The 27879-nt window shown below is 37.3% G+C and overlaps 1 protein-coding gene across 14 annotated transcripts in view; it reads left to right on the top strand.

Moving 5' to 3' along the window:
• The window catches only part of MINDY3 (MINDY lysine 48 deubiquitinase 3), a 90595-nt gene that overhangs the window by 7337 nt on the left and 55379 nt on the right, over positions 1–27879 (top strand). For 9 of the 14 annotated variants that reach the window (XR_016219692.1, XR_016219690.1, XR_016219691.1 and 6 more), the window contains exons 2-8: positions 5365–5444; positions 12001–12061; positions 14217–14390; positions 17584–17635; positions 18532–18646; positions 22157–22230; positions 23049–23128. Coding sequence is in view for 9 of the 14 variants with exons in the window: in XM_089312269.1 (XP_089168395.1) it covers positions 5365–5444; positions 12001–12061; positions 14217–14390; positions 17584–17635; positions 18532–18646; positions 22157–22230; positions 23049–23128 (636 nt within the window). In the remaining 5 variants the exon portion in view is untranslated. Of the gene's footprint in view, positions 1–5364; positions 5445–12000; positions 12062–14216; positions 14391–16844; positions 16956–17583; positions 17636–18531; positions 18647–22156; positions 22231–23048; positions 23129–27879 lie in introns of those variants that run through there. The other 5 variants (XM_089312274.1, XM_070055448.2, XM_070055449.2 and 2 more) reach the window with 4 other exon arrangements.

Genomic DNA, 27879 nt, shown 5'->3' with positions numbered 1-27879 from the left:
CTGCTATGCCACAGTACAGGCCCCATTGTCTTATACTATTGAATGGCTCTCTTACCTACACATTGATTTGTAACAGCATGCATTGGTCATTTGGAAATTATTGATGCACTAGCTTATGATGACCTTCCAAATGTTAATATATTTCATTTTATAGTTATCAAAAGTCACATTTTGTTACTGTTACTACTGTTCTCATTGGAAAAAAAATTTTTTTTTTTTGACAGGCAGAGTGGACAGTGAGAGAGACAGAGAGAAAGGTCTTCCTTTTGCCGTTGGTTCACCCTCCAATGGCCGCCGCGCTGATCTGATGGCAGGAGCCAGGTACTTCTCCTGGTCTCCCATGGGGTACAGGGCCCAAGCACTTGGGCCATCCTCCACTGCACTCCCTGGCCACAGCAGAGAGCTGGCCTGGAAGAGGGGCAACCGGGACAGAATCCGGCGCCTGGACCGGGACTAGAACCCGGTGTGCTGGCACCGCAAGGCGGAGGATTAGCCTAGTGAGCCACGGCGCAGGCAGGAAAAATATTTAATCATTGAGAATCTCAAACTCACAGTAGTGGATGCAAGTTTGCCCAGTTATTGTTTGAGAGATTGAAATTTTATCATTGACAAAAATGCTGTCAGTTGTTTTCCTTAAAGTGTTGAACTCAAGTTAATTGATGTCTGAGAAAATGTCTTTCACATACCCAAGTCTGAATAATTGTGGTTTGTTAGAATGCTCCACTTTAAAAAAGCAGCTAGTTCAACTTGTAGTTCCAAAAATTATACTTGAAGGGGGTGAGCATTTGACCTACCAGTTATGACACCTGTGTCCCATATCCGAGTACCTGTGTTTAATACTTGGTTTACTCCTCATTGTAGTTTCCTGCTAATGTCAACCCTGGGAGGCAGCAGTGATGACTCAAGTGACTGGGTTCCTGTCATCCACATGAGGGATCCGGATGGAGATCCCAGCTTCCTAGCTTTTGCAGGCATTTGGGAAGTGAATTAGCAGATGGGAGTACTTGCTCGCTTGCTCTCTGCCTCTCAAATAAGTAAATACGATTTTTAACTGTGGTTTTTCCTTGAAATAGCTCTCAACCATCATACCTTAGAATGTAGCAGAAGTGTTTTATGGGTAATTTATTTTGTTACACAGAATATTTTTTATTTTTTTTAACTTTTATTTAGTAGATATAAATTTCCAAAGTACAGTTTATGGATTACAATGGATCCCCCCCCACCTGCACCCCTCCCATCTCCCTCTCCCTCTCCCATTCCATTCCATTCACATCAAGATTCATTTTACACGGAATATTTTTAAAAAGATATTGTTTTCAAGGTCAAGATTTAAAAAGAGCCATTTTCACTACGTCAGAAAGGGTGTTCATAAGTAAAATGGGCTCTGTGTGTGTGTGTGTGTGTGTGTGAGACAGAGATGGGTGGTGGTTGTTAGTGTAATGACTCTTACTTTGGCGTCATACCACTGCCATTTGACTATCACTGTGACTGTGCACAAAGTACAAAGGGCAAATAATGCCTTAGTATTATTGTGGAAATCATTTTAACCACTAATGGTCTCCCCAAAAGGATCTCTAACTTCCAAGGGAGGGGGTCTGTGCACCACAATTGAGAACCTCTGTTTTTAGCCAATCCTACTAATAGAATATCACACTTTCTCACCTCTCTTTTAGGATGAGTTGGGGCCTTTACATTTCCTCTTTCCCATATAGACATTCTTACCATACCATCTTGTTTTAAATTCACACCCTTCAGTATACATAAGTAATAATTCTTAACTACCTTTCAAGTCATCATTCTATTTCTGTCTACCAGACTTTATAACAAATAGTTCATTTTGACTCTATCCTATTTTGAATAACTTTTTTTTCCTTTAAATTTTGACTATTAACACGCCAAATTTATTTTTTGTAGTATTCCCAATGAAGTGCTTAATCCAATGTTTTCATCTATGTCTTTTTCTTAGCATCCAAACAGTTGTGTACTATTTGCTTCTGATTTTGACTTTCTAGGACTTCAGGGAATGTGTGTTTCTCTTACCTTTCTAATCTCTGAGTCCCTTTTGCTGATTCAGCCTCTGCTTACTTTTTGATGTTCTCAACTTCATTATCTTTGTTCTGCATGTTCTCGTTCAGTTTAACTGGCATGTTTAGAATGTACAGATTACTATCTCCCATCCCAGTTACTTCCCTGAGCTCCAGTCCCATATTCTTTACTTCTGAAGGTTGCTAAATAGTTTCACACATTTTTGAGATTGAACTTGCCATTCCTAGAAACACTCACTCACTAACTTCTCCCCCAAAACTTCAACAAGCACTAAAACAGTGGTCAGTAAAATGGGCATGATACTTGTGAGGCAAGGCAGACCATAAACACGTAAAATATAATTACAGATTACAATAAATACAGGTTTCTTGGAGAATGATAGTAGAGACTGCTTAGGTTAATCAGGAAATAGCTGTCTAGGCCCCAGGAAAAGAGCTTGGGGTGTTCTAAGGACCTAAAGTCACTATAAATAATGCAGGTAGAGGGAACTCAAGAGTCACTGGATTATTCCTATAGTGTCTCTTTTAGGCCATGAAAAGGAGTTTGGATTTTGTTCTAATTGCAGTGAGAAGCCACTGAAATGCTTTAAGCACCATGTGACAAAATCTGATTCTATTTCTAAAATATTTTTCTGGCAATTCTATGGTAAATAGATGGAAATTGGGAAGGAAATAGGGTGGAATGGGAAGAACTGGTTGAAAACAGTATTGTAGGTGAGAGATGATGGTAGTTTGAATTACTGTGTGGACTAGAGAGATGGGATAGAAATGGATATGTTCAAGATATGTTTGGGAGCCTTTGACGAAGAAGACATTATCTTAGGGAGAAGCCTAGAATGTAGTCAGAGTTTTTGAGGGAAAGGATTAGCAGGTGTTTCAAACAGAAGGAACGTCACATGTAAAGGATGAGAAACCAGAAAGAAATAGAATATTTGAGACTATGAGAGCAACTCAGTCTCCTTGGAATGTAATGAACGAGAATGGCAAAGGATGATGAAATAGGAGAAAAAGGCAGAAGCCGGGTCATACAGGCCCATGTTAAGAAATGTAGACTCTTAGAGTGTCTGGAATTCTGCTGTAGGCTATATTAGGGAATTTCCTGGTTTTATACCCAGTAATGGAAATTCAGGGAATACATGAAGTTACCTATGGAAAATGCATGGAATAAAAAGAGCATAGATCCTAAAACAAGACTTGAGGAAAAGTCACATTTAAAAGGAGTTGATCAGAGACTGAGAAGAAATAGGAAGGAAAAACTTGAAATGAGTGAGACCAAAATCCAAGGGACAAAGATTTTCCAGAAATTGAAGTCAGCATTTCAGAGGATTCTCTAGGTGATTAAATAAGGGAAGACTTGAGGAATAGCCTGCACTGGTCATTGGTGAACTTGAGTGAAAATGAGTGGTAGAGTCACAGGCTGAAAACTAGATTATTGCGGGTTGAATAAATTCTGAGTTAAGAAAATGGAGACAGTGCATAGAGATGACTAGGTGAGCTTTGAGAGGAAAAGGATGGCATGTGATTGGAGTTTTTGTTGGAGTTTTAAAAAATTTTTTTTGGTCGGTGCCGTGGCTCAATAGTCTAATCCTTCACCTGCAGTGCCGGCACACCAGGTTCTAGTCCCAGTCGGGGTGCCGGATTCTGTCCCGGTTGCTCCTCTTCCAGTCCAGCTCTCTGCTGTGGCCCGGGAGTGCAGTGGAGGATGGCCCAAGTGCTTGGGCCCTGCACCCGCATGGGGGACCAGAAGAAGCACCTGGCTTCTGGCTTTGGATCAGCGCGGTGCACCGGCCGCAGCGGCCATTGTGGGGGTGAACCAACAGAAGAGGAAGACCTTTCTCTCTGTCTCTCTCTCTCTCTCTCACTGTCCACTCTGCCTGTCCAAAAAAAAATTTTTTTTTCTCTAGATATGTTAGATACATGTTTAAAATGCTGTTTGAAAGAGAGAGATGGAAGGAAAAGAAAGAGGATGGTATGGAATGAAATCCTTTCCAGTATTTCTTATCTCAGTTACTATCACCTAGTGTTTCAATCTAGATATTTCAGAGGCAGCTCTAATTCCTTGTATGGAGACTTTGCCCTACTTACATATACTTATCAAATCTTAGATTTACCACAGAAATATTTTAATCCAGTTTCTCTATATACTAATGTTGCTTTTATTAGGGCTATTGAACCAGCTTTTCACCCATTTTTGTCCTTTAGAAAAGGAAAACAAAAACCAGTATGATCTTAGGATACTTGACTAAAAGACCTTTCCTAGTTGGTTCATGGTTTGCTCCTCTGCAGTATTAACCTGTTGTTGCCTTCCACTCCTCTCTTTACCTCCTTCTCCATCCTACCTACATACTACCTGTATTTATGTTAAATTTCCTTCTAATTCACAAACTTTCCCTGCTGTTAGGAAATCTTTAATGAAAAGATATTTTCTTTCCCTGAATTTCATTTGCCCACACGTACCTCTGGTCAGCCTTGAAGTCATGTGTTACAACTTGACTCAGGCAGAGCAAGTCATTCCTTTCTGTATCCATAGCACTCTCTTCATTCTTCTACTAGGACAGAAATTTATTGGTTTATTTTGGTAATTATGGTTCACTCCACCAGACCAGAATTGTCACTTTCATGTATATATCCTAGATGATTATTATCATATTGATGTTCATTAAATAGTTGGTAGCTGATTACTGAATTGTAACTACTAATAAATGGATTCTTAGCTTGGTGGAATTGGAAGTGATTATTTTCAGGATAAGAACAGTGAGGCCTAGGGAAAATGATTTTTCGTAAGTCATTCAGATAGTGACTGGATTCTCTTGATTTCTGGCTGAGGTCCTCTGAAGAGCTTTTACTAGCTGTTCAGTCAGTGATGGTTGGATAATATTTAAAATAAGACAGAGCCAGTATGAGCACATTGACTATCTAGGGTGCATTTACACTTTGTAGAATGTGACTGAAACACTGAAATGATCAGAAGATACTGTATGGAAAGAATAGTGAAAATTTTGTTTGAATTCAGTAGATAAGTTTTCCTGAGAACAAGTAAAATTATTGAGTGTTCTTTTACTCAGGTCTACACTTTGTCTCCCTAGAGGGGATGCTGGGTATAAAATTGTACGTGTGTGTGCACATGCAGTTACGTCCATGTGGGAGTGGGAGCATAGGTTCCTTGGCTGTTCTCAAAAGATTCCTTCCTCACCTCCAAATGTTAACCACTGTTTCTGATGACTTGCAGATAAGTTATTATAAGTGATCTTTCTCAAAGTACATGAAAACTATTTTAGCTGCTACTTGAATTTTTAATCTTTGATACTTTCATTTTTAGGATTTGTGTTTAGTGAATCAGAGGGATCTGCATTAGAACAGTTTGAAGGTGGCCCCTGTGCTGTTATTGCACCTGTTCAGGTAAAAAGAAACACTACTTTACCAACTTCTTAGAAGGACATATTCAAGTATTTCATACTTTAGCTTTTTGTTTTCTATTATCTGTGCTCTATATAATCATAAGCCATGACCAGATAACTCTAACTTTTGCTCATGTAAGTTTCTATAAATATGCTTAACAAAAATGAAAATGGATGTACTACACGTTAATAGCCTGTTGAGTGTCATCATTTTTAAGAAAAATATGGCTTTTTCGTCACTTTCTAAAAATTAGAAAGTACTGATCTAATCTACAGTGAAGATCTTGTTGAGTAATAATTTATATTCTAAGTATAATTATAGTGGTTATAGTATTTTCATTTGTTCTATCAAAGTGATTTTTCTAAAAACTTGAAGATGAGTTAATATTTTCATGGCTTGTAACTTTAAATTTTTAAAGTAAGTTGGCAGTATATGCAATTTAGGGTATAATGTTAACCTTTCAAACTAAAATTAGCAACTGATTTCAAACAGAAATTCAAAAATAAAAAGTACTTCTCTTGGTACAAACTATAGGTTTTATCTAAATGTCTTTGATTTTGACTCTTGATGTTTTACATTTTTTGAACTTGAAAGGCTGATTTGCTATAAACTGCTATATATCTTTTTCCCAAGAAACCTTTTATTTAATGAGTACAAATTTATAAGTACAATTTGTATTTAGGGATACAGAGATTCCTCCCACCATACCCACCTTCCCCCCACCCATCCTACCCCACCACCTCCTCCCTCTCCCATTCCTGGCCCCATTTTCCATTAAGATTCATTTTCAATTAACTTTATACACAGAAGACCAACTCTATACTAAGTAAAGAGTTTGTGCGTGCACACACACACACAATATAAAAAACCGAGAACAAGTTTTACAGTTAATTCTCATAGTACAACTCAATGAGGACAGACATCCTGGATGGGGAGTAAGTGTACAGTGACTCCTATTGTTAATTTAACAGTTAACATTCTTATGTATATGTCATTGATCACCTGAGGCTCTTGACATGAACTGCCAAGGCTATGGAAGCCTTTTGAATCCACAGTCTGTCAGTATTTAGAGGAGGCCATAAGCAAAGTCGAAGTTCTTTTCTCCCTTCAGAGAAAAGTACATCCCTTCTTTGATGGCCCCTTCTTTCAGGCTGTTCTTTTTATTTTGACTGGGAAACTCTCACTGCCTGAATCCTCCAGATAAATCACAAGTGAGGTAACAAATGGATGGGGAAGGGGACGGCACAGGTCCCATCTGAATCACATTCTCTACCTTCTCACATTGCAACCCCCAATCACTGTAAATTCCTATCTAGAACATTTTTCTAATACATTAGCTACATAAATCACTTGGCATTACACACCGTAGTTAGTTGTTCTTCACACATGAATACGGCACTACTCTTCCTAGAATGAGGATACCTCATGCTGAATCACCAGTCTCCCACTGACATATTCATATCCTTTCTCTTGGTTTATGCTTTGACAGGCATTATAGAAATAGTGTAGCTATTATTTGTGTTTTGTTTAATTTAATAAATGTGAATTTACAAAGTACAACTTTTGCATTGTTGTGCCTTCCCCCGCCCCGCAGTCCTCCCATCTTCCACTCCCTCTCCCATCCCACTCTTCATCAGGTTTCATTTTCAATTATCTCTATATACAGAAGATCAACTTAGTATATACTAAGCAAAGATTTTAACAGATTGCACCTGCACAAGATATAGAGTACTGTTCGACTAGTAGTGTTATCATAAACTCTCATGGTAAAACACATTAAGGACAGAGATCCTACGTGGGGAGCATGTGCACAGTGACTCCCATTGTTGATTTAACAATTGACACTTATTTATGACGTCAGTATGATCCATTTAACACATAAACCTGTCTATATGATCCGATCAATTTAACACTTAATATGATCACCTTAACACTTAAGATGGCATTATTACCATCCAACTTAATGGGATTTGGAGTCCCATGGTAATAAACTGCTATGTCATTAGTCAAGGATTTTCAGCTTATTGTGTTATTTATAATGTCTCTGAATAGCAGTGTAACTTCAGATCTGTTATAAAGGAAACTGAAATTTATTAAGTTTTAAACATTATGTGATATTTATTATTCATTAGGCATAAAGAATGCATTCCTGATCTGTCACAGTAAATTTGTCTCTAGAACTTAATACTTCATGGACTTACATTATTAAATTAAGAATGTATTTGTCCGGCCGGCGCCACGGCTCACTAGGCTAATCCTCCGCCTTGCGGTGCCAGCACACCGGGTTCTAGTCCCGGTCCAGGCGCCGGATTCTGTCCTGGTTACCCCTCTTCCAGGCCAGCTCTCTGCTGTGGTCAGGGAGTGCAGTGGAGGATGGCCCGAGTGCTTGGGCCCTGTACCCCATGGGAGACCAGGAGAAGCACCTGGCTCCTGCCATCAGATCAGCGCGGTGCGCCAGCCACAGCGCACCGGCCGCAGCGGCCATTGGAGGGTGAACCAACGGCAAAGAAGACCTTTCTCTCTGTCTCTCTCTCTCACTGTCCACTCTGCCTGTAAAAAAAAAAATGTATTTGTCTAAAGGAAAAAAAATTTTTGTTTAATTCCAGTAATCTTTATAGATTATAATCTTCTTAGTATTTTGCATTTTTTATTATATTGTTTTTACTATTTTATTTCTTCAACTAGTAAACCTGACCTTTTTATTAATAAAATTATTTTTAAAGTGAAGAAGAATTCATATGTCCCAGATAGGGAATACAGAGAATGGAATTTAACTATGAATGACTAATTATATCTGTCATAATAAGTAATTGAGGCAAATTTTGGTTTCCAGTAGGAATCTTACCTGAATTTGAAGATTATTTGTCCTGTGCACATATAAATTAGATTATATAAATATAGTACCTGGTTAGTAGTAGTACCTTATTGTTATTCAAAGTCTGTGAATGTAGTTAAACGCCTAGTATACCATATGACCTTAAAGTTCAGTGTATTTCAAAATTGTTAGTTATGTTTTCAAGTGATGTACAATGTAACAAGGGCTAATTATAATGTTCAAAATCCTGAACCTGAAATTTTGTAACTTTGATGTAGTAATTTGGTTTAAGGGGCATAGAAATCTTCTCAATGAAAGAATTTTGTTTATAAAGTCAAAATTAAATCATTGAGAGAAATGAACTAATCTGGATATTAATTCATTAAATGATAAAATTATAACACGATACCATTGCTAGAAGGATGCTAAACAACTGAATAGATAATACAGTTATAGACCTTATTAGCTATAACAATGTACCCAGAATTTATCACATACCATGATAAAGCAGGAACTAAGATCAGTGATGAAATAAAATGTTTCCTAAATGCAACCAATATGACTGATTAGCAGTTTGATGGGAAAAACTGAGTTAGATCATCTTATATCATGGATCAAATATATTCTTGGGATAGTATTTAACCATAGAAAAATTGAATATGGATGGTTCCAGGCTCAAAAAAATACTTGCTGTGGATATTAGCAATAAAGGAATATATCTGTCTTACACAAAGAACATGTACAAAATGTACTAAGACCTCAGTGGTGAAATGCACATAAATATGCATTGTAACAGGTAGGATGCTGAACAAGAAAAGAATCAAGGTGTTCAATCTCACTAGCAATATTAGAAAGTGAAAATAAAACCATAACTAGGTGCTATTTCTTTTTTTAATCTTTAAAATTATTGTTAGTGCATTTAAGAATGAAGTGATGCTGACAGACTCAAATATTACTGTGTGGTACACATTTGTGTTTTGATTTATGTAAGTAATTTTATAATTAGAACCATAATAATGAGGATTCTTTAATATTTCTGTGAATGTTTTCTAGAATGTTTAAAATGGAAAAACTTGTATTCAAGAAGCTCATACATTTATAGTAGCAAAAAGAAATAATTCCAAATGATGTACAGTGATATAATTCAATATGAAATCAAAAAATTAATTTTGGTAAACAGCTTGATAGACAAGTTGTGATTAACCCTGATAGTTATGAATTTTGTCAAAAAATTGAAGACATTATATACCCATGTTTATCTAATCTGTAATAAAATTAAAAACAAGTATATAAAAGTAAGTACTATATGAAAATGATTATGGTGATTGTATTATTGGTGAAATAATGAGTATCTTCTCCTCATTCCAAAATTTTGTAATGTCATTGTACTACTCCATCTAAGGGTGGTTGTTATTAGAAGGGAAAATCAGGGGGCCAGCACTGTGGCTCACTTGGTTAATCCCCCGCCTGCGGCACCAGCATCCCATATGGGCGCCAGGTTCTAGTCCCGGTTGCTCCTCTTCCAGTCCAGCTCTCTGCTGTGGCCCGGGAAGGCAGTAGAGGATGGGTCCCTGGGCCTCTGCACCTGCATGGGAGACCAGGAAGAAGCACTTGGCTCCTGGCTTTGGATCAGCGCAGCGCCGGCCGTGGCGGCCATTTGGGGGGTGAACCAATGGAAGGAAGACCTTTCTCTTTGTCTCTCTCTCTCATTGCCTAACTCTGTCAAATAAAATAAAAATTAAAAAAATAAAAAAGGGAAAATCAGGGGCTGGCACTGTGGCGCAGCAGGTTAATGCCCTGGCCTGAAGCGCCTGCATCCCATATGGATGCCAGTTAGAGACCCTGCTGCTCCACCTCTGATCCAGCTCTCTGCTATGGCCTGGGAAAGCGGTAGAAGATGGCCCAAGGTCCAAGTTCTTTTGCCCCTACACTCATGTGGGAGACCCGGAGGAAGCTCCTGGCTCCTGGCTTCGAATTGGGGCAGCTGTGGCCATTGTGGCCAGTTGGGGAGTGAACCAGCGGATGGAAGACTCTCTCTCTCTGCCTCTCCTCTCTCTGTGTAACTCTGACTTACAAATAAATAAATCTTTAAAAAAAAAAAAAAGGAAAATCAGAAGCACTTGATTATTTTTTGTAGCTTTTACTTCTATGAAAATAAATACTATAGAATATTAACTTTGCTAAAATACTTTGAATTGACTGCTTATTAGGTGTCAGGTACTGCACTGAGTATATTAAATTTTTTTCATATAATCCTTGCTACAACATTTTAAAGCTTGTATTATTTTTAGTTAGTAAAGCAGTGCAATGAGGATTCAAACCAAGATTTGACTAAAAGCAGTCCATGTAATTTGTATATTATGCTTTCAAACACATGTAAGAGTTAGCATAGAAACCTGCTTTTCTTGGATCTTTCCTTTAGAAGTTCAGGTTCTAAAAGTGGCACTTAAGAATCTGCATTTTAGGGCTGGCGCCACAGCTCACTAGGCTAATCCTCCGCCTTGCAGTGCCAGCACACCAGGTTCTAGTCCCGGTCGGGGTGTTGGATTCTGTCCCGGTTGCCCCTCTTCCAGGCCAGCTCTCTGCTGTGGCCAGGGAGTGCAGTGGAGGATGGCCCAAGTGCTTGGGCCCTGCACCCTCATGGGAGACCAGGAGAAGCACCTGGCTCCTGCCTTCGGATCAGCGCAGTGCGCCGGCCGATGCACGCCAGCCGCAGCGGCCATTGGAGGGTGAACCAACGGCAAAAGGAAGACCTTTCTCTCTGTCTCTCTCTCTCTCTCACTGTCCACTCTGCCTGTCAAAAAATAAAAAAATAAAATCTGCATTTTAAATCGGGAGTCTAAAATGCAAATTCCTTGCAATCACACTGAGAAGGAAACAGCTATACTACCCTGAACTGACACTGTCAAATAACCAACACAGAATAATTGACAGGCTTATGGTAAAAATTACAAATCTGTTTGTACTTTGCTTTTGAATTTTTTTTTTTTTTTTAAATTTCAAAGGCAGAGGCAGAGAGAGAAAGTCTTTCATCCACTGGTTCACTCCCCAAATGGCTGCAAGGGCCGGAGCTGTGCCAATCCGAACCCAGGAGCTTCTTCCAGGTCTCCCACGCGGGTGCAGGGGCCCAAGGACTCAGACCATCTCTGCTTTCCCAGGCCACAGCAGAGAGCTGGATCAGAAGTGGAGCAGCCAGGACTGGTGCCCATATGGAATGCTGGCACTGGAGGCGTCAGCTTTACGTGCTATACCACAGTGTCGGCCCTTCTTTTGAAGTTTATATTTTTTAGTTAAATCAGGAAGTTAGGTACTCTACCAGTAGTATTCTTGTATCATAGACTAGAGCCGATGGAACAGAACCACTTTTGTGTCTAGATTTCTTGAACTGCAAGCAATCTCAGAGAAGTATAGACTTGTTCCTCTTTTATGTGGCCTTCACCTTGTGCATGGAGCAGTAAGCTTCTGTAATTTCTAGTTACGTATCTATTATTTGAGTCAGTTCTTGTCAGAAAATGTATGTTGTGGAAGAATTTTTTTATAGATCTAGAATCAAGTTTATGGTACTATATGCTGAGTAAAAACTATGCATAGTTACTATTGAATATGAAGGATAACCATTTGAAATTTTTATAGACTATTCGAAGGTTAAGAAAGTATAAATTAATTTTCCCATTTTAAAATAAAAAATGATAAAATGTTTATAATGCATTCTACTAATATCATTGCTTTAATTCTATAAAGGCATTTCTCTTGAAGAAGCTCCTGTTTTCTTCTGAAAAGTCTTCTTGGAGGGATTGTCCAGGTATGATAGCCATCTTTTAAAACTTCTACTCCACCCTGCACCCTGTGGGGCAGGTATTTGGCATAGCAGCTAAGAAACCAATTTGGATGCCTATAACCCGTATTAGAGTCATAGCTCTGCCCCAGTTTCCAGCTTCCTAATGTGTACCCTGTAGCAGCAGGTGATGGCACAATTAGTTAGGTTTTTGTCATCTACACTGGAGATGTAGATTGAGTTCCCATCTCCTAGTTTTGACCTGGCCTAGTCCTGGCTGTTGCCAGCTGTTGCAGGCATTTGCAGAGCGAATCAGATGATGGGAGATCTCTCTGTGTATCTCTCTCTCTGCCTTTCAAATAAATAAATGAGTAAACATTTATTTATTTGAAAGGGGGAGACACAGAGAGCTCCTACTGCTAGAATGCCCACAATGGCCCTAATGAAGGGGACAAGGCAGGGAGTTCAGAACTCAATTCAGGTCTTCCACATGGGTGGCAGAAACTCAGTTCTTTGAGCCCTTACCATTGTCTCCCAGGGTTTGCATTAGTAGGTAGCTGGAGTCAGGGGCTGGTATCGAGCACTCTTATGTGTGACACAGGTGTCTTAACCATTAAGTGATCAATACAGAATTTTTTTTTTCTGAGTTTTATTTTTAAAGTGTTTCAGGAAGTTTGATAAGCAATGACTCTAGATTTTAAACATTTCCTAGCTGAGAGATATAAGACAGGATAATATGTGTAAGTAAGGGAAAAGCCTTTGGCTTCTTGGGAAAACATGGTGTATTTCTCAAAACTTAAATGATAGCATACCATCAAGAATAGCAAATTTATGTTACTTTGTTATCTTATTTACTCCTAGCAAAAGCTCAGAATTCATTTTATTCCTGCCTCTTTTAGAATAATACTTTTCATAATGCAAATAATTCTAAGTTAAATGGGAAATGAAATTGTCATAGTGTCTGTAACATGACTAAGTCAGAAAGAGATATGGTACTACTTGATAAAACAAACATTTGCATTCCACTTGACAGTTTACAAAAGTCTTTACTCACTTACACGATTTCATATGAGCCTTTCAATAACTTCTGGAAGAATGTAGGATAGATTACAACCCCAGTTTTGTATATAAGGACATACATAATAGCTTCCATTCTAAGCCATGGTGATAGCATGTACTAATGGTTTTGAAATTAAGGTGTCACTTTTTTTTTTTTTTAGTAATTAGTAGTTGAAATGAAACTATTTAAGAGATACTATGATTGACATGAACTTTTTATCAACAAGCTTTATAATGTTTCTTATACAGAAATACATCAAATTTGATTTAAAATTGTAAGGCATTGTCATAAATGCTGTCAATTATTTGATTTAATTAATGATATAGTTCTTGCCTTCTTATCCGGCCCCCTTACCCCCCACCCCCCTGTACATGACTTTTATTATTTACATAAGTTCTTGCCTTTAAAGAACTTACATTCCATTAGGAATGAGAAAAACCTTGTATCATAAAATTTTATATAGAATATGTGCACATCTTAGCCCCTTTATGTGAAAGCTTCAGAAAGTGGTACTACAGTTTGAAGAGGAGAGAGTAGCTAAAATTCAGGGGGAAGAAAAAAATGAGCATTTGTGTTTTCTTTAAAATTTCTAATTGTTTATATATCCTCAAAACTGAAGAAGTAGCATAACCATTATTGCCCCTGCTGGTGTAATAGATTGTGGTACTGTATGTGCTGATGATGTTTTCATTGTTCTTATCCCTGAGGAACAGGACAAAGGCTTTAGACTAATTCACAGTGGGGGAAAAAAGTAGAAGTCTCAGCAGGTCTTTACTTTGTGGTTGGTTCTGCTATAAAGGAAACCTCAGCTTACATGCTACATTTGCAGCTTACGAAAGGGAGGATCAATATCAATTATTTCTAGCAGAATATTCTTTTCATAATGTTTAATTGTGCCTTTTTCAAGATTTTTGTTTGTAACTGATGGCAGTATTTAAATAGAGATTTTAACCCTGCAGCCATTGTTTTTCTAAAATATAATTAAAATCTGTTTATGGATTTTTCCACATCTTAAAGTGCTTGATGTTCATAATTAAATTAATATATACTTAATATTGTTTTTAGGACATGTTTTTGTTTTCCAGATAAAACCATTATAATTTATACTTTTGTTACTTTTAGAGGAAGAACGAAAGGAACTCCTTTGTCATACCTTATGTGACATTTTAGAAAGTGCTTGTTGTGACAACTCTGGATCATACTGCTTGGTTTCATGGTTAAGAGGAAAGACAACCGAAGAAACTGCTGGTATTTCTGGGAGTCTTGCAGAGTCTAGTTGCCAAGTGGAACATTCTTGTAAGATACATTTTGATTTCCTGAAATAATTTCTTCTACCTTTATTTTAATAAAACTGGAAAATTTTGAAGAAAATATTTTAAATTTTGCAAAATCATTTTTCTAGCTTAAACATAATTCATGAACTTTGATATTTTTTCAGTTATTTTATTTACTAGAAGATATAATTTTGTAAAAAAAAATAAACTTTTTTAAAAGTTACAGTGAACTTCTCCCTGCTAACAATTTCTTTTGAGCTTTAGAACTCTAATTTAGGAAGTTTACAGAATATACAAGTGGTCTTCAAAAAGTGCACGGAAAATGTGTACTTTGAAAAAGCCATGCATGAATTTTAAAAATTTTGTGCACCAAAATAAACTCTCTTCAATCTCTTTTTTCCATGAACTTCTTGAATTACCTTTGTATGTCTGTGAATCATAGTTTCAGATGCCTTGTTAGAAAGGTAGGGATTTTTTGGCTTCAGAAATTTTCTTAAATATCTGTAGTTGCTTCTTAGAGAAATGATGGATATCATTTTGTCTATTGCATGCAGTTTGTCTCCTTCTTGAATTTTTTTGGACATTGTTGTATGTATGGATTATTTTAAGGGAGTTTTAATTAGGCCTTAAGTTTTTCATATCGTTACTGAAGATTTTTCTCCTTAAATAACAGCTACTGTCATTACTCATAAAAATTATACCCATTTATTCTGTGGTCTTTAACTTTTGAAAGTCTGATGTAGTTGACCTAAAAATCTGATAGAGTGAACATTAAAATGGAGAATTCTGGTGGAACGAAAGCTAGAAAAAAGAACTGCTTTTTTGGGTTGCTTTTCAGGAATAATATTGCCAGTAGGTGATTTTTGATAATTGGTAGTCCCAAGTACTTATATTAAATAAGTGAGTTTTTCTTTGTTTTCAAAGAGATTAGACACCTGATTTATAAAAGTGAATTTTCTATCACTGTAAGAAACACCTTGCTTTCCATATAAGATTATCTATAAAGCGCTTTTGCCTGCTTGGGCTGAAATGTCCCTGTGTTGTCAGTGTCTTCTCTTCTTTACCTTTGCAAATTAAAATGCCTGCAGTGTGGCGAATTCTAATAGTAGTACATTTGCAAGGAATAATTTTAAAAATTTAAATAATATGTTTCCGTTTCATGTCTTTCAAACATAGCCTTTTACAAAGAATATAACATTTTTCCAGAATGGATAATGACAAAGACAACAAATGGAAAATATTTACAAGGATGATAATCTAAAATATCATTTAAATTTGCTTTAAAAATACTTTCCTGGTTTTCCTGGTTACATGTAAACATGTTTAATAGTTCCATTTACAGTATTAAAATTTTGAGATAATGGTTTGTTTAAAAGGTCTTTTCAAGAATATATGCTTAAAGACAACCTATTTATTAGTATTTGGAAATCTAATGAGTTTTTTATATTTTATCATTAGTAACGTCATGGTAAATGGTGTCCTTACTATCAAATATGCTGGTGCATTTCTCTAGTGGTAGGTTAGATTGTCCTATGTTAAATAGTCTTTGAATGTGTTATGTTTTAACTTAAATAACTAATTCAGATGGGCATATTATCTTGAATTCCCCTCTAAAAATTATGGTTTAATAATTTTCCAGTTTACTTTGTGCCTCATTTTAAAAATTGATATGAAATAAAACCATATTAAGTCTGTTTTAAATATACATTTGAAGAATTTTTATTACTGAAAAATTTGAGAATTTACCTTAGATATTGACAAACTGAACTTAAGTTAAAATTCTTATTCCATGTAACAATCTCTTCTTACTTCCTCTTTCTTTTATTCCCAGCTGTGTTCTATTTCTTGTGTTTTATTTTCCACCATTCCTGCCTGCTAAGCTTTTTATTTTGCTTGCCTCTCTTCTCTAAATTAGTACCTTTATGTCTACTTTTGTAGTATACTTAGTGTAAAATTATTGGAATAATCAAGCACTGCAGAACAGTTAGCACAGTTGGTTTTTATTTTATCCTGAAATTTATGTGTGAAGTGTTTTCCCCTCTCATTACATTATGTTCTGTTAAAACATTAATTTCATTGGCTTGTGTGGTGTGTATAGTTTTGGCTTGTTGGTAATGCACAGTTGTTCGCAGTAGTGAGTACTCAGGTTCAATTTCAGTTTGTTTCCCACATAAACCAAAAAATTTTTGAAAGATTTTTAGAAGTGGTTTGAAAATTAAAACTAGGCTTTGAAAACCTAATATTATGTAACATTTTTAATTGTAAATACAACTTTGAAACTTTGAATTCATAATCAGCTTTCTTAACTCACTGGTGAGAATTTATATTTGGAAGTACTAAGTATAAAATATATGTGAAATTGTTCATGGTGTTAAGTTAAAGTATTTTGAGGTTATCTTTAAGACTTTATCTTCCTGGAGCCAAGAATACCTGGGTTCAAATCTCAGGTCTTTGTTTCTTGCTGTGTGCCCTTGAGAGGATTCTTCTCTGTGCCTCAAGTTCTTCTGTAAAATGGAGATAAAAAGGTTTAATGAGGATTAAAAGGAGTCAGACCTGTAAAACAGAAAAAAGGCCTGGCCCAATAAAGGTACCAGTAAACATTGCCTTTGATTAAAATGCTTCCTTTGATTTTTGTGAATTTATGTTTGTACTGTATTAGTAAACCATCAAGTTACTGAAAACTTCTCAACAGTTAAAAGAATAAATGAGGAAACAAACTTAAAGCTATTGTTGAACCTGTGTAGTTTCAAAGTGCTATGCCTTTTTATATACATTTTTTAAAATAATGAAGCATTACTTCTAAAGATTTTATATTATAAAGGAGGAAGAATAAGCTATCATGATTTCATTTTAAAGCTATACATTTAAAGATTATTTAATAAAAGTGCGAGACACATTGATATGTGAAGCACTGATTGTCAGTAATTTCACCTGTTTTATAAATCGTCCTAGGATAACTGAATTGAAAAGAAATGTTTGATATTTAATCATCCCTCTACATTCTCAGTATTATATCTATTTTTTAGTTATAATTGTGGTAACTACAGTGTTGACGTATAAGTTTGTGTTATACTAAAGTTGAAAATAAACATGATTTTAAGGGAGTAAGGAAATAGGGACAGTTTTGATTGCTTGAAAGTATTTACAGCCTGCTGTGTGTATCTTGTGTCATTTATTTGCCATGTGTAGTGCTGAAAAGTGTCTTTTATGTATAGCTGCCTTGGCTGTCGAAGAGCTTGGCTTTGAGCGATTTCATGCATTAATTCAGTAAGTAACATTGGAACATTTAAAATACTTACCTTGTGCACACATTGCCATTTTAAGTCTCTTCATACTGTGGAAAGGTTCTTAGATTTATATAGTACTGCACTACTTAAACATGGATTGTAAACCCATTGCTTGAGGATTAATTTGCTTTTAAGTTAAAAAGAGTAACTTGTAAGTGTACATTTAAATTGTTTTGAATCCTAAATTAACTATCCAGATATGCTTTTTTAAAAACATTAAAAGTGTGTTCATTAATACAATGAAAAATCACTTTAACATATGTTTCTATGTTCTGAATGAATTTCTAGTGGAATAAATCAGTATTATTTCTTATTTGCCAAAGTATGCTTTCCATAATTTTCTTTAAAAGTGCCCATATTTTCATTAGAACATTTAAACTTTATTACAAAATAAAAGGTAAGAATGATTGTGTTGATAAAAAATTATAGATGGTGTTTGGTTTATTGCAATTAACTTCTTTTACAATCTGCAAATATATGCCTTCTCTTTAGCATTTAGATATGTTAATAATTTCCAGATTAAAAAACTAAAATGTTTTTGCTCTTAAAAACTTCTTAGAAGAGGGCTACTCTATTCTCTAAATAACGAAATAACTATATTATTGAAGAAGCTTTTGATGCTAGACAGTTCACAAAAGGGATGAAAGCAGTCCCTGTCAAGTAGGTGTTCTGTTTTAATGGTATAAAATGTATGTAGTGGTAGTGGTCAACAGTAGTTTTTGCCCTCAATAGCTAAATTTGTATTTGAAAATTTGAGACACTTAAAAAAATCTGTTCTGTGTAGGTTTTAATGTCTAAGACAATTAAATTTTTTCCCATTTTTGAATGTACTCAATTTCGTGATGATACTAATACATAATTATTTTTTCCCCTCAGAAAAAGATCATTCAGGAGTTTATCAGAATTAAAAGATGCTGTCTTGGACCAATATTCAATGTGGGGAAACAAATTTGGAGTATTGCTTTTTCTGTATTCTGTGTTACTGACAAAGGTTTGTTTAAGAAGATATTTCTTCTGCCTCTAAGTTCAGTTTAGTACTTGTTTTTCCTGATATGATGAATAAGTTTATACTTGATGCTGTTTCTAAGTCTCATAATAAAAATTCTTGTGTTGGGGTAGGCATTTTGCCTAGTGGTTAAGACACCATTTGGGATACCTGCATCCCATCTCTAAGTACCTGGATTCAAGTCTTGCCTCTACTTTTTGTTCCAGTTTCTTGCTAATGCACACCCTGGGAAGCAACAGGAGGTGGCTCAAGTAGTTACATTTCTGCCACCCACGTGGGAGACCTAGATTGATGGTCCAGTTTCTGGCCCAGCCCAGCCCTGACTGTTGTGGGCATTTGGGGAGGGAACCACTGACTGGAATATCTCTCTCTGTCTGTATGTGTCTGCCTTTCAAAGAATTAAATAAATATTTTTAAGAGCCATGCTGTTAATAAGGAAATAGCTTCCTTTATCCTCTCATCCTCTCTATACACTTGTTATGTAACTTCCCCTCTCCCTTCCATCCTTCCTTCCTTTTTCCTTTCTCTCTCTCTCTTTCTCTTTCTTCTTGTGACTTCCTTTTTTCTCCCAGTTTCTTTCCTTAACTGTAAACTAAGCTATTCCTGTAAGACAAAGAGCAGAGTCTTGCCAGGTGCCTTTTCTATTTTTTTTTAAATATATATTTATTTCAAAGTAAGAATTACAGAGAGAGACAGATCTTCCATCCAGTGGTTCACTCACCAGATGGCTGCAGTGACCAAGGCTGAGCCAAGCCAAAGCCAGGGGCCAGGAGCTTCTTCCAGATCTCCCACGTGGGTGGCAGGGGCCCAAACATCTGAGCCATCTTCTTTTCTCAGGCCAGTAGTAGGGAGCTAAACTGGAAATGGAGCAACTACTCCACAATGCCAGCCCCTGCCTAACCATTTTCAAATTTCCACTTCTGTCTGTCTGGACTACAGTGGTCATCAGTAATATACTGATTATAAAATACTGTTCTAGAAAAAAATCTTATCTTCGCAGTGTCTAAAATTTGACCCCATAATGCTTGATCACCATTCTGTTTCCTGGATTATCTGATAAACCACTATGCTAGTTTTCTTTCTGTAATGTCTCAAGTTCCTTTTTCTTTTGCTTGTTTTTTTTTTTTTTTGTAGTTTTTTTTTTTTTTAGATTTTTTCTTTGTTTTAGATTTATTTGAAAATCAAGAGTTATACAGGGGTGAGGGGAGGGAGAGAGGGAGGTCTTCCATCTGCTGGCTCCCTTCCCATTTGGCCACTTCCTCCAGGCCTCCCACATGGCTGCAGGGGCCCAAGGAATTGGGTCATCTTCCACTGCTTTCCCAGGCCATAGCAGAGAGCCGAATCAGAAGTGGAGCAGCCAGGACTTGAACCAGTGCCCATATGGGATGCTGGCACTGCGGGCAGTAGCTTCACCCATCACGCCACAGCGCCAGTCCCTCTTTTGCTTATTTTCTTTGATAGATTCACTTTGTTTTCTTTACCTGTTATCTCATAGTGTTTTGTCTCTCACTCCAAGTCTTTATATTCTAGAAATTTCATTCTGTCTTTACATGTTTTTTGTTCATTGATATTTCATTCTCTCAACTTTTATATGTCTAATACTAATATATATTAATATGTCCTACACTTTTTCCCCAAATGCCAGTGTTATATGTTTAGCAGCCCTATTAGTTGAATATTCTACTCTGCTTACCACATCTAAATCAAACGTTTTTCATTTGATAAAGGCTTGCCTTTATATATATATAGATATGATATAGAGCATTGCCTCTATATCAGAGATGTGCTTACAATACAAGATGGGTTTTAAAAATAATTTTATTCAATATTATTTTTAAAAAGATACTTAAAAATAATTTTCCATTATGGCAGTGTTTTTGTCGTGTTTATTTTTTTTAGGTTCAGAGCATGGTGGGCAAATAGGGGGTGTGTGTAATTTTATTGATTGAAATCAAGGGGGCCGGCGCCACGGCTCACTAGGCTAATCCTCTGCCTTGAGGTGCTGGCACACCGGGTTCTAGTCCCGGTCCGGGCGCTGGATTCTGTCCCGGCTGCCCCTCTTCCAGGCCAGCTCTCTGCTGTGGCCAGGGAGTGCAGTGGAGGATGGCCCAAGTGCTTGGGCCCTGCACCCTCATGGGAGACCAGGAGAAGCACCTGGCTCCTGCCATCGGATCTGTGCGGTGCACCGGCCACAGCGCGCCAGCTACGGCGGCCATTGGAGGGTGAACCAACGGCAAAGGAAGACCTTTCTCTCTGTCTCTCTCTCTCACTGTCCACTCTGCCTGTCAAAAAAAAAAAAAAAAAATTAAAAAAAAAAAAAGAAAGAAATCAAGGGACCATTTGATGTATATAGGGACTTGATGGATGTGCTAAAGTTTTCTATATGAAAAAGAACCAGTGGTTGAGGTTAGGTAAATACAACAATAAATGACAGTTTTTCTTTGTCATTTTTCAGCACCTATGAGGTTAAAATAAATATCTAGATCTTAGGCATGTTCAGCGTTTATAGAGTTTTTTGGATTTGAATTCCTTTTGGAGAATAAAGAGGTATCAGGAAACTGGTTTAAAAAAATATGAAGCTTTCTGCTTTCCTAATTACGTTTTATTTTGTTAGTACATATTGAGTTACCAATTTTTTTTTCCCAAAGATTGATTGATTTATTTGAAAGGGAGAGTTGGAATAACTGACAGAAAACTAGAGATCAGTCTTCCAGTTGCTGATTCAATCCACAATGGCCAAATAGCCCATGCTGTTCCAGGCTGAAGCCAGGAGCCCAAATTTCCATCCATGTCTCCTATGTGAGTGGCAGGGCCCAAGCACCTGGGCCATCTGCTACTGCTTTTCCAGGTGCATTAACAGAGAGCTGGACTGGAAGTGGAACAGATAGGACTCATTTGGGATGCCAGCATAGCATGTGACGGCTTAACTTGCTGTGCCACAGTAGTGGTCTCCATGATACCAATAATTATAAGAAGCACAATCAGAACCAGACCTTCTATTTTCTTATATACCAGCTATAGCTTTTGTGTATGAATGTATTTTACAAGGCTCATTTAAAAATGAAATTAAAAGGTAGGTTTATTTTGGTACGCAAAAACTTTTGAAATAATGCAGTTTTTTCATAGTATGCATTTTCCAAGAAATTGTTGGAAGCCCCCTATATGAATAGATTTCAAAATTTTTTGCATCAAAATAAACTTACTTTAATTTCATTTTCCACAAGCTTCTTAAATTACTATCATATGTCTAATTGAATCTAAAGTTAACTGAATATTAACTGCTCTATTAAGCTCTTTTCTCCTGTTGTTGTACCCAAGTAATTGCCATTAGATCTATTACTAAGCAGTCCATTTGTGTTCTTTATATAGATCTCATGAGAGAAAAAATAAAAACATATTTTTGGGGGAATTAATTTATATATGAACTGGTCAGTTTTTAAAAGCTACCATAATTTTTATTCCTAAAATAAGCTAATGAATTCTTGGTTTCTTTAGGGTATTGAAAACATAAAAAATGAAATTGAAGATGCAAGTGAACCTTTAATAGATCCTGTATATGGACATGGCAGGTAATTAACTGAAGTCTGTTGCTTCTTATGTGGGCTTTAGTTTTTAGGAACTTAAGATAAAATGTGACTGAATCAGATAATTTTGCTTGTCAGTGGTGTTGCACTCTTAGCTTTATGTATGAAATGCTAACTTCTAAATTTAGATTTTTGAGTATATAGCATTTGTTGGCAAATATTTTAAGATAACAGTGGTAAGGTATTTTAGCATCTGCCTTAGTATTCTGCTTAAAAAGTTTTTTGAAAGATGAAATTAACTCATTTTGAATTATAAATAAGTATATCTTTATCTATTTGTAAAGACTGTACTGCTTACGAGAAAATAAATTCCCCCTTTCCTCTGGATCTGCCCTTCTGAAGCTTTTTATAGCTATGTTTTACTAAAAATCAAAGAAAGAGTGATAATTAATGCTCTGTATTATATGGATCTTCTTTTTAGACCTTTCTGCTTGAAAGATTAAAACTCCTATATGTTACATCAAAGACAAAACATTATTAATAATTACGTATACATTTTAAAGACGCTTTATAAATGTTAAAGTATTCTATGTAATGTTTCTTAATCTATTTAAATACAATATCTTGAGTACACTTGTTAAATTTATACAAATACATGGAGCAATAGATATCATTCTGATGATACATTTGGTGATACATTTAGCAAAGACTTACACATACACTGGAAGATGTCAGATTTTCCCTTTGTTTTCTAAAAAACATAATTTAATGTAAAAATATCATTACTTTATCCTTATAACAATTAGTTGATCTGAAAGCTACTTTTATTCATATTTTAAGTGGTTTTTAATTTTTATTGATAGTCAAAGTTTGATTAACCTCCTACTGACGGGACATGCTGTTTCTAATGTATGGGATGGTGATAGAGAATGCTCAGGAATGAGTAAGTATATTCTTTATCTCTTTTATGATTAATGTTTCAGTAGAATATAGTTGATTGTTAGTCATCTAGTAAATGGTTGTATATTTCTTGGATATTGAAATAAGCACTTTAAAATAGAAGAATTCTGTACAGTTTCCAAAATACCATAACACTAAGATGCAGTTTGTGGAGCCAGACAGTCTTGGATTCAAATCCCAAGTGTATGACTTCAGTCAAGTTACTTAATTTCTCAAGCCTGTCATTTTCTCTAGGATAAAATGGAGATTGTAGGTCTGTTTTCTTTAGAAAAAGTAATAAATTGGCGTCTTACTATATATAAACATAGTATATATTAATCCAGGGATTGTATTGCATTCTTTGCTTAAAATTGAGAATTATTAGGGTATTGTTTATTTGAAATCATTGCTTTGAGAGTTTAGTGGCTTTTACTTCTGTTACATTTTTTTTATTCAGGCAGAGTGGACAGTGAGAGAGAGAAACAGAGAGAAAGGTCTTCCTTTGCCGTTGGTTCACCCTCCAATGGCCGCTGCGGCCGGCGCGTTGCGGCCGCCATACCGCGCTGATCCGATGGCAGGAGCCAGGTGCTTCTCCTGGTCTCCCATGGGGTGCAGGACCCAAGCACTTGGGCCATCCTCCACTGCACTCCCTGGCCACAGCAGAGAGCTGGCCTGGAAGAGGGGCAACCAGGACAGAATCCGGCGCCCGGACCGGGACTAGAACCCGGTGTGCCAGCGCCGCAAGGCGGAGGATTAGCCTAGTGAGCCACAGCGCTGGCCTACTTCTGTTACTTTTAAAAGTGCGTAATTTCCTTAAAAATTCTGAGAAATTTAATATTGTCTGGGACTTTTTAACTATCAACCCTTCCACCACAACTTCCCCTTCTGGTCTCAGTTATTTCCTTTTTCTAGCCAGGGACATTGATGTGAAACACATTTTGGCCAATCCATTCAGTTAACTGAAGCTGGCACGTGTTAACTCTAAATAAAATTCCCTTCAGTTTATATGTCAGTCTAAAGTCATTCATTTAATATTCATTGAACTTCTATTGGATGTGTGATATAGGACATAGCTCACAGGCAAATTTATTCTTTGTTTTTTTCCAAATGATAATTAGATAAAACTGTAAATAAATGATAGATCAAATAAGCTTAAGTAATTCTTGATGGTAAATTTTAATTTTTCTCAAATTCAAGCTATGTAATAGAAACATGAAAAGCTATAAAATTAAGGGAAAAATTTAGTAACTTAATGGAAATCAAAAAGGATCATAGCTCAGTTCAAATCTGCATTTTGTTTAATAAGAAATTCAAGAACTGACTTTATTCCTTGTGTTAGGTAACATATGCAATATTATTCACTTACTGGTATGGTTAGAGTGAGAACCTAGTTTCTGGTAAATGGCAAAACCTAGTGACATTTATGGACTAAAAACTATGCACATTTTCTTGCTCTGTTTTGTTGCTGAGCTCATCCTTTTCTTGAACCCTCAATCTGATTGATAACAGAAAGCATTTAATCCTGCCAGTTAGTGGTATCATAGTTGCTTCTGAGTAATAGGCAGGATTTTTGGTCTCCCCTTTTCACTGCTCCCCCTTTCTCTCTCCTGGTGGTTTCTGGAGCCTGAGGTATCTTTATCATCTCAGATGGTTAGAAAGGAATATCTCGCTGAACTTTGGTTGAAATGTCTAATCCCTTGCTCATTCTCGTGTGCTAGGGTATAACATTTTCTACCTGGTCTTTTGTGTATTACTGTGGCATTTGCTGCTACTGTCATGGTCCATCTTTCTACATATTCTCTAGGTTCTCTCAAACACTACTTACTGTCAAACCAGAATACTCCTCTTCCTAGGCTTTTCCTCACCCAGCTTCCCATAGGCTTTTAGGCCCTTCTTGAATATTGCCCTTACAGGCTATCATCTGCTGTGGATATATTTCTTAAAGATACTTTAAAAATCACAACTAAGCAATGACTTTGGGCTAATACCTTGGAAAATAAAAAGAAATAGGGTATATTTCTTGTATTTTTCCCTTCAATCATTAGGGATGTTGACTTGAAGTTCAGTCTGTTTTCAATCACCAGACTTAAAAATCTTTACACTCATCCACCATTTATTAGACTTATTTCCTGTTGTATAACAGAAGTATATAGTATGGAAAGGAAAGTTATAATTAAAGATTTACTAGTTTGGGCCTGGCAAAGTGGCCCAGCAAGTTAAACTGCTTGCTTTGACTGAGGTCCTTTTCACTATTAATTTTCTTTCTTTTGATTCCCAAGGAATCAGCCCAGCTTATAAACACTGGGGATCCTTTCCATCGCAGACCCCAGCCCCTGTGATTAGGTGGAAAGACCCCCTGACAGGAGAATGGAAGGGGCCACACCTTCTGCTAACCAAGGGCCGAGGATAGTCTTGTGTCTTTCCAGAGAATGTGGAACAGCCCATTTGGGTACCAGCCAGAAACATCAAGCCTGCAACTGACAGCCAACCAGAACCAGCTGAACAAGACTGAGAGTCTGCCTTGTTAGCAGACGCACCTGCCCTATCATCCTACCCTGAGAAACTGCCCATAGCCACATCCGTTACTGTTTTATACCCCACTAGCTCTGGTCAGCCACTCAAATGGCCCACAGCCTGTGTGCAGTCATGCCATTCCTGATTACCATTGTTCCTCATTCCTACCCCTATCTGAGCAAGCACTCCTGTGGTCTCCCATTTTGAGGGCTGGTTAGTCAACGACGGGTAAGATCCCCTGGGGGACAACCTAAGACAGGCACAGCTGCGCATGGAGACCACATGGAAACGGGGTCAACAATGGTATGGCCAAGGATCATGCCTCCCGTTGCTCAAATAGAAATGAAAAGGGGGAAGTATGGTGGAATGAAAAGGCCATGCCAAGATGGCCACTGGCAAGCTAGCATCAGTTTCTCGGGAATGGGTTCGGAAACCCCCTGGGAAACCACCTGGCAACAGAGCCTGCCTGGCAACAGGCTGTGATTGGATGGCTTTGGAAACTGCCTGGCAATAGGCTGTAATTGGTTAGGGCTAAGACCACCTCTTGACCAGATTGGCTGCCTTGGCTATTTAAGCTGCTGTACCAACTGAAATAAACAAGTCTGCGGGCTGCTCACCTCTGGCCCGCTTTCACCTAACTCCTGGGATCTGTGTGCTGACTCCGTGCCTCTTGTCCCCACCACGCTCCTCCTCTCAGAACAAATCCACAGCAACATAGGCCCACTTTTCACGGAAAAGTGTAACACTCCTAGTTTAGGGAAACATGAACATGTACAGAAATAACTATGATGCGAGGTATAATGGAGAATTTGAAATAAAATATCATTCATCCAGAAGAAGGTGAAAACTTTTCTTTTCATATTTCTGTTGGAGTTATCAGACAAGTAGAAGTTAACATTTTAATAGAACTAAATGGGATAAGGACGAGAACTTTTTGAGGAAAGTACGGGTTGTATTTGAAACAGGGAGGTAGGGCATTTTTTTAAAAAATATTTATTTCTTTGAAAGGCAGAGTTGCCCACAGGCAGAGATAGAGAAAAGTCTTCCATCCACTGGTTCACTCCTCAACTGGCCACAATGCTGGAGCTGCGTCAATCCGAAGCCAGGAGCTTATTCCCGGTCTCTCACACGGGTGCAGGGGCCCAAGGACTTGGGCCATCTTCTACTGCTTTCCCATTTCACAGCAGAAAGCTGGATCACAAGTGGAGTAGCTGGGACTTGAACCAGTGCCCATATGGGATACCAATATTGCAGGTGGCGGCTTTACCCACTATGCTACAGCGCTGGCCCTGTAAATGAACATTTGTTCATTGGTATACATAGATTTTTTGTCTTAAGAGTTGGCAGTCACCTAAATAGTAGACCAGGGAAAAGCTGCCATTAATAGAGGAGACACTAAGTGGAATCCAGGGTACAGTGAACTTGGGAAGATGCATAATCCTAAAACAGAAAAGAATAATGTGCTGAGGAAGGAGCAAGGCATTTTGAAGTATAAGATTTAAATTGAGAAAACTCTCAAGATTTTTTCCTTTTAAAGATTTATTTATTTGAAAGGAAGAGTTACAGAGAGATGGAGAGACACAGAAGTCTTTGATCTGCTGGTTCATTCCCCAAATGGCTGCAACAGCTGGAGCTGGGCTGATCGAAAGCCAGAAACCAGAACCTTCTTAAGGGTCTCCCACATGGGTGCAGGGGCCCAAGCAGTTGCACCGTCTTCCACTGCTTTTCCAGGCTATCAACAGAGAGCTGGATTGGAAGAGGAGCAGCTGGGATGCAAACTGGTGCCCATATGGATGCCAGCGCTGCAGAAGCCTACTATGCCACAGTGCTGGCCCTCGAGATTTTTGAAGTCTGTTGTGATTAAGTAGACAGAGGTTAGAGAAAGGATTTGAATCAACTAATTTAAGAAAGAAGAAAGGGATTATGAAAAAAAGTACTGTGTGCAATTGTCAGAATTTAGATGAGGTCAAGTACGATTAATGTAGAATGAATCCAACCAAAAAAGCTTATAGATTTTTTTTTAAATCTGTTCATTTACTTATTTATTTGAAAAGCAGAGTGACAGAAAAAGAGGGAGAGACAGAAAGAATCTTGCCTCTGCTGGCTCACTCCACAAATGGCTGCAACTGGTGGGGTTGGGATTGGCCAAAACCACGAGCCAGGAATTACATTCAGATCTCCCACATGGGTGGCAGTGTCCTAGTAACTGGACTGTTACTTCCTGCCTCCCAGGCGCATTAA

The sequence above is a fragment of the Oryctolagus cuniculus genome, chromosome 13, assembly GCF_051225735.1.
Source record: "Oryctolagus cuniculus isolate XC-2025 breed Fujian yellow rabbit chromosome 13, ASM5122573v1, whole genome shotgun sequence".
Lineage (NCBI taxonomy): Eukaryota > Metazoa > Chordata > Mammalia > Lagomorpha > Leporidae > Oryctolagus > Oryctolagus cuniculus.
Note: the sequence above shows the minus strand (reverse complement) of the source record. Positions and strands in the feature narration are given on the sequence as shown.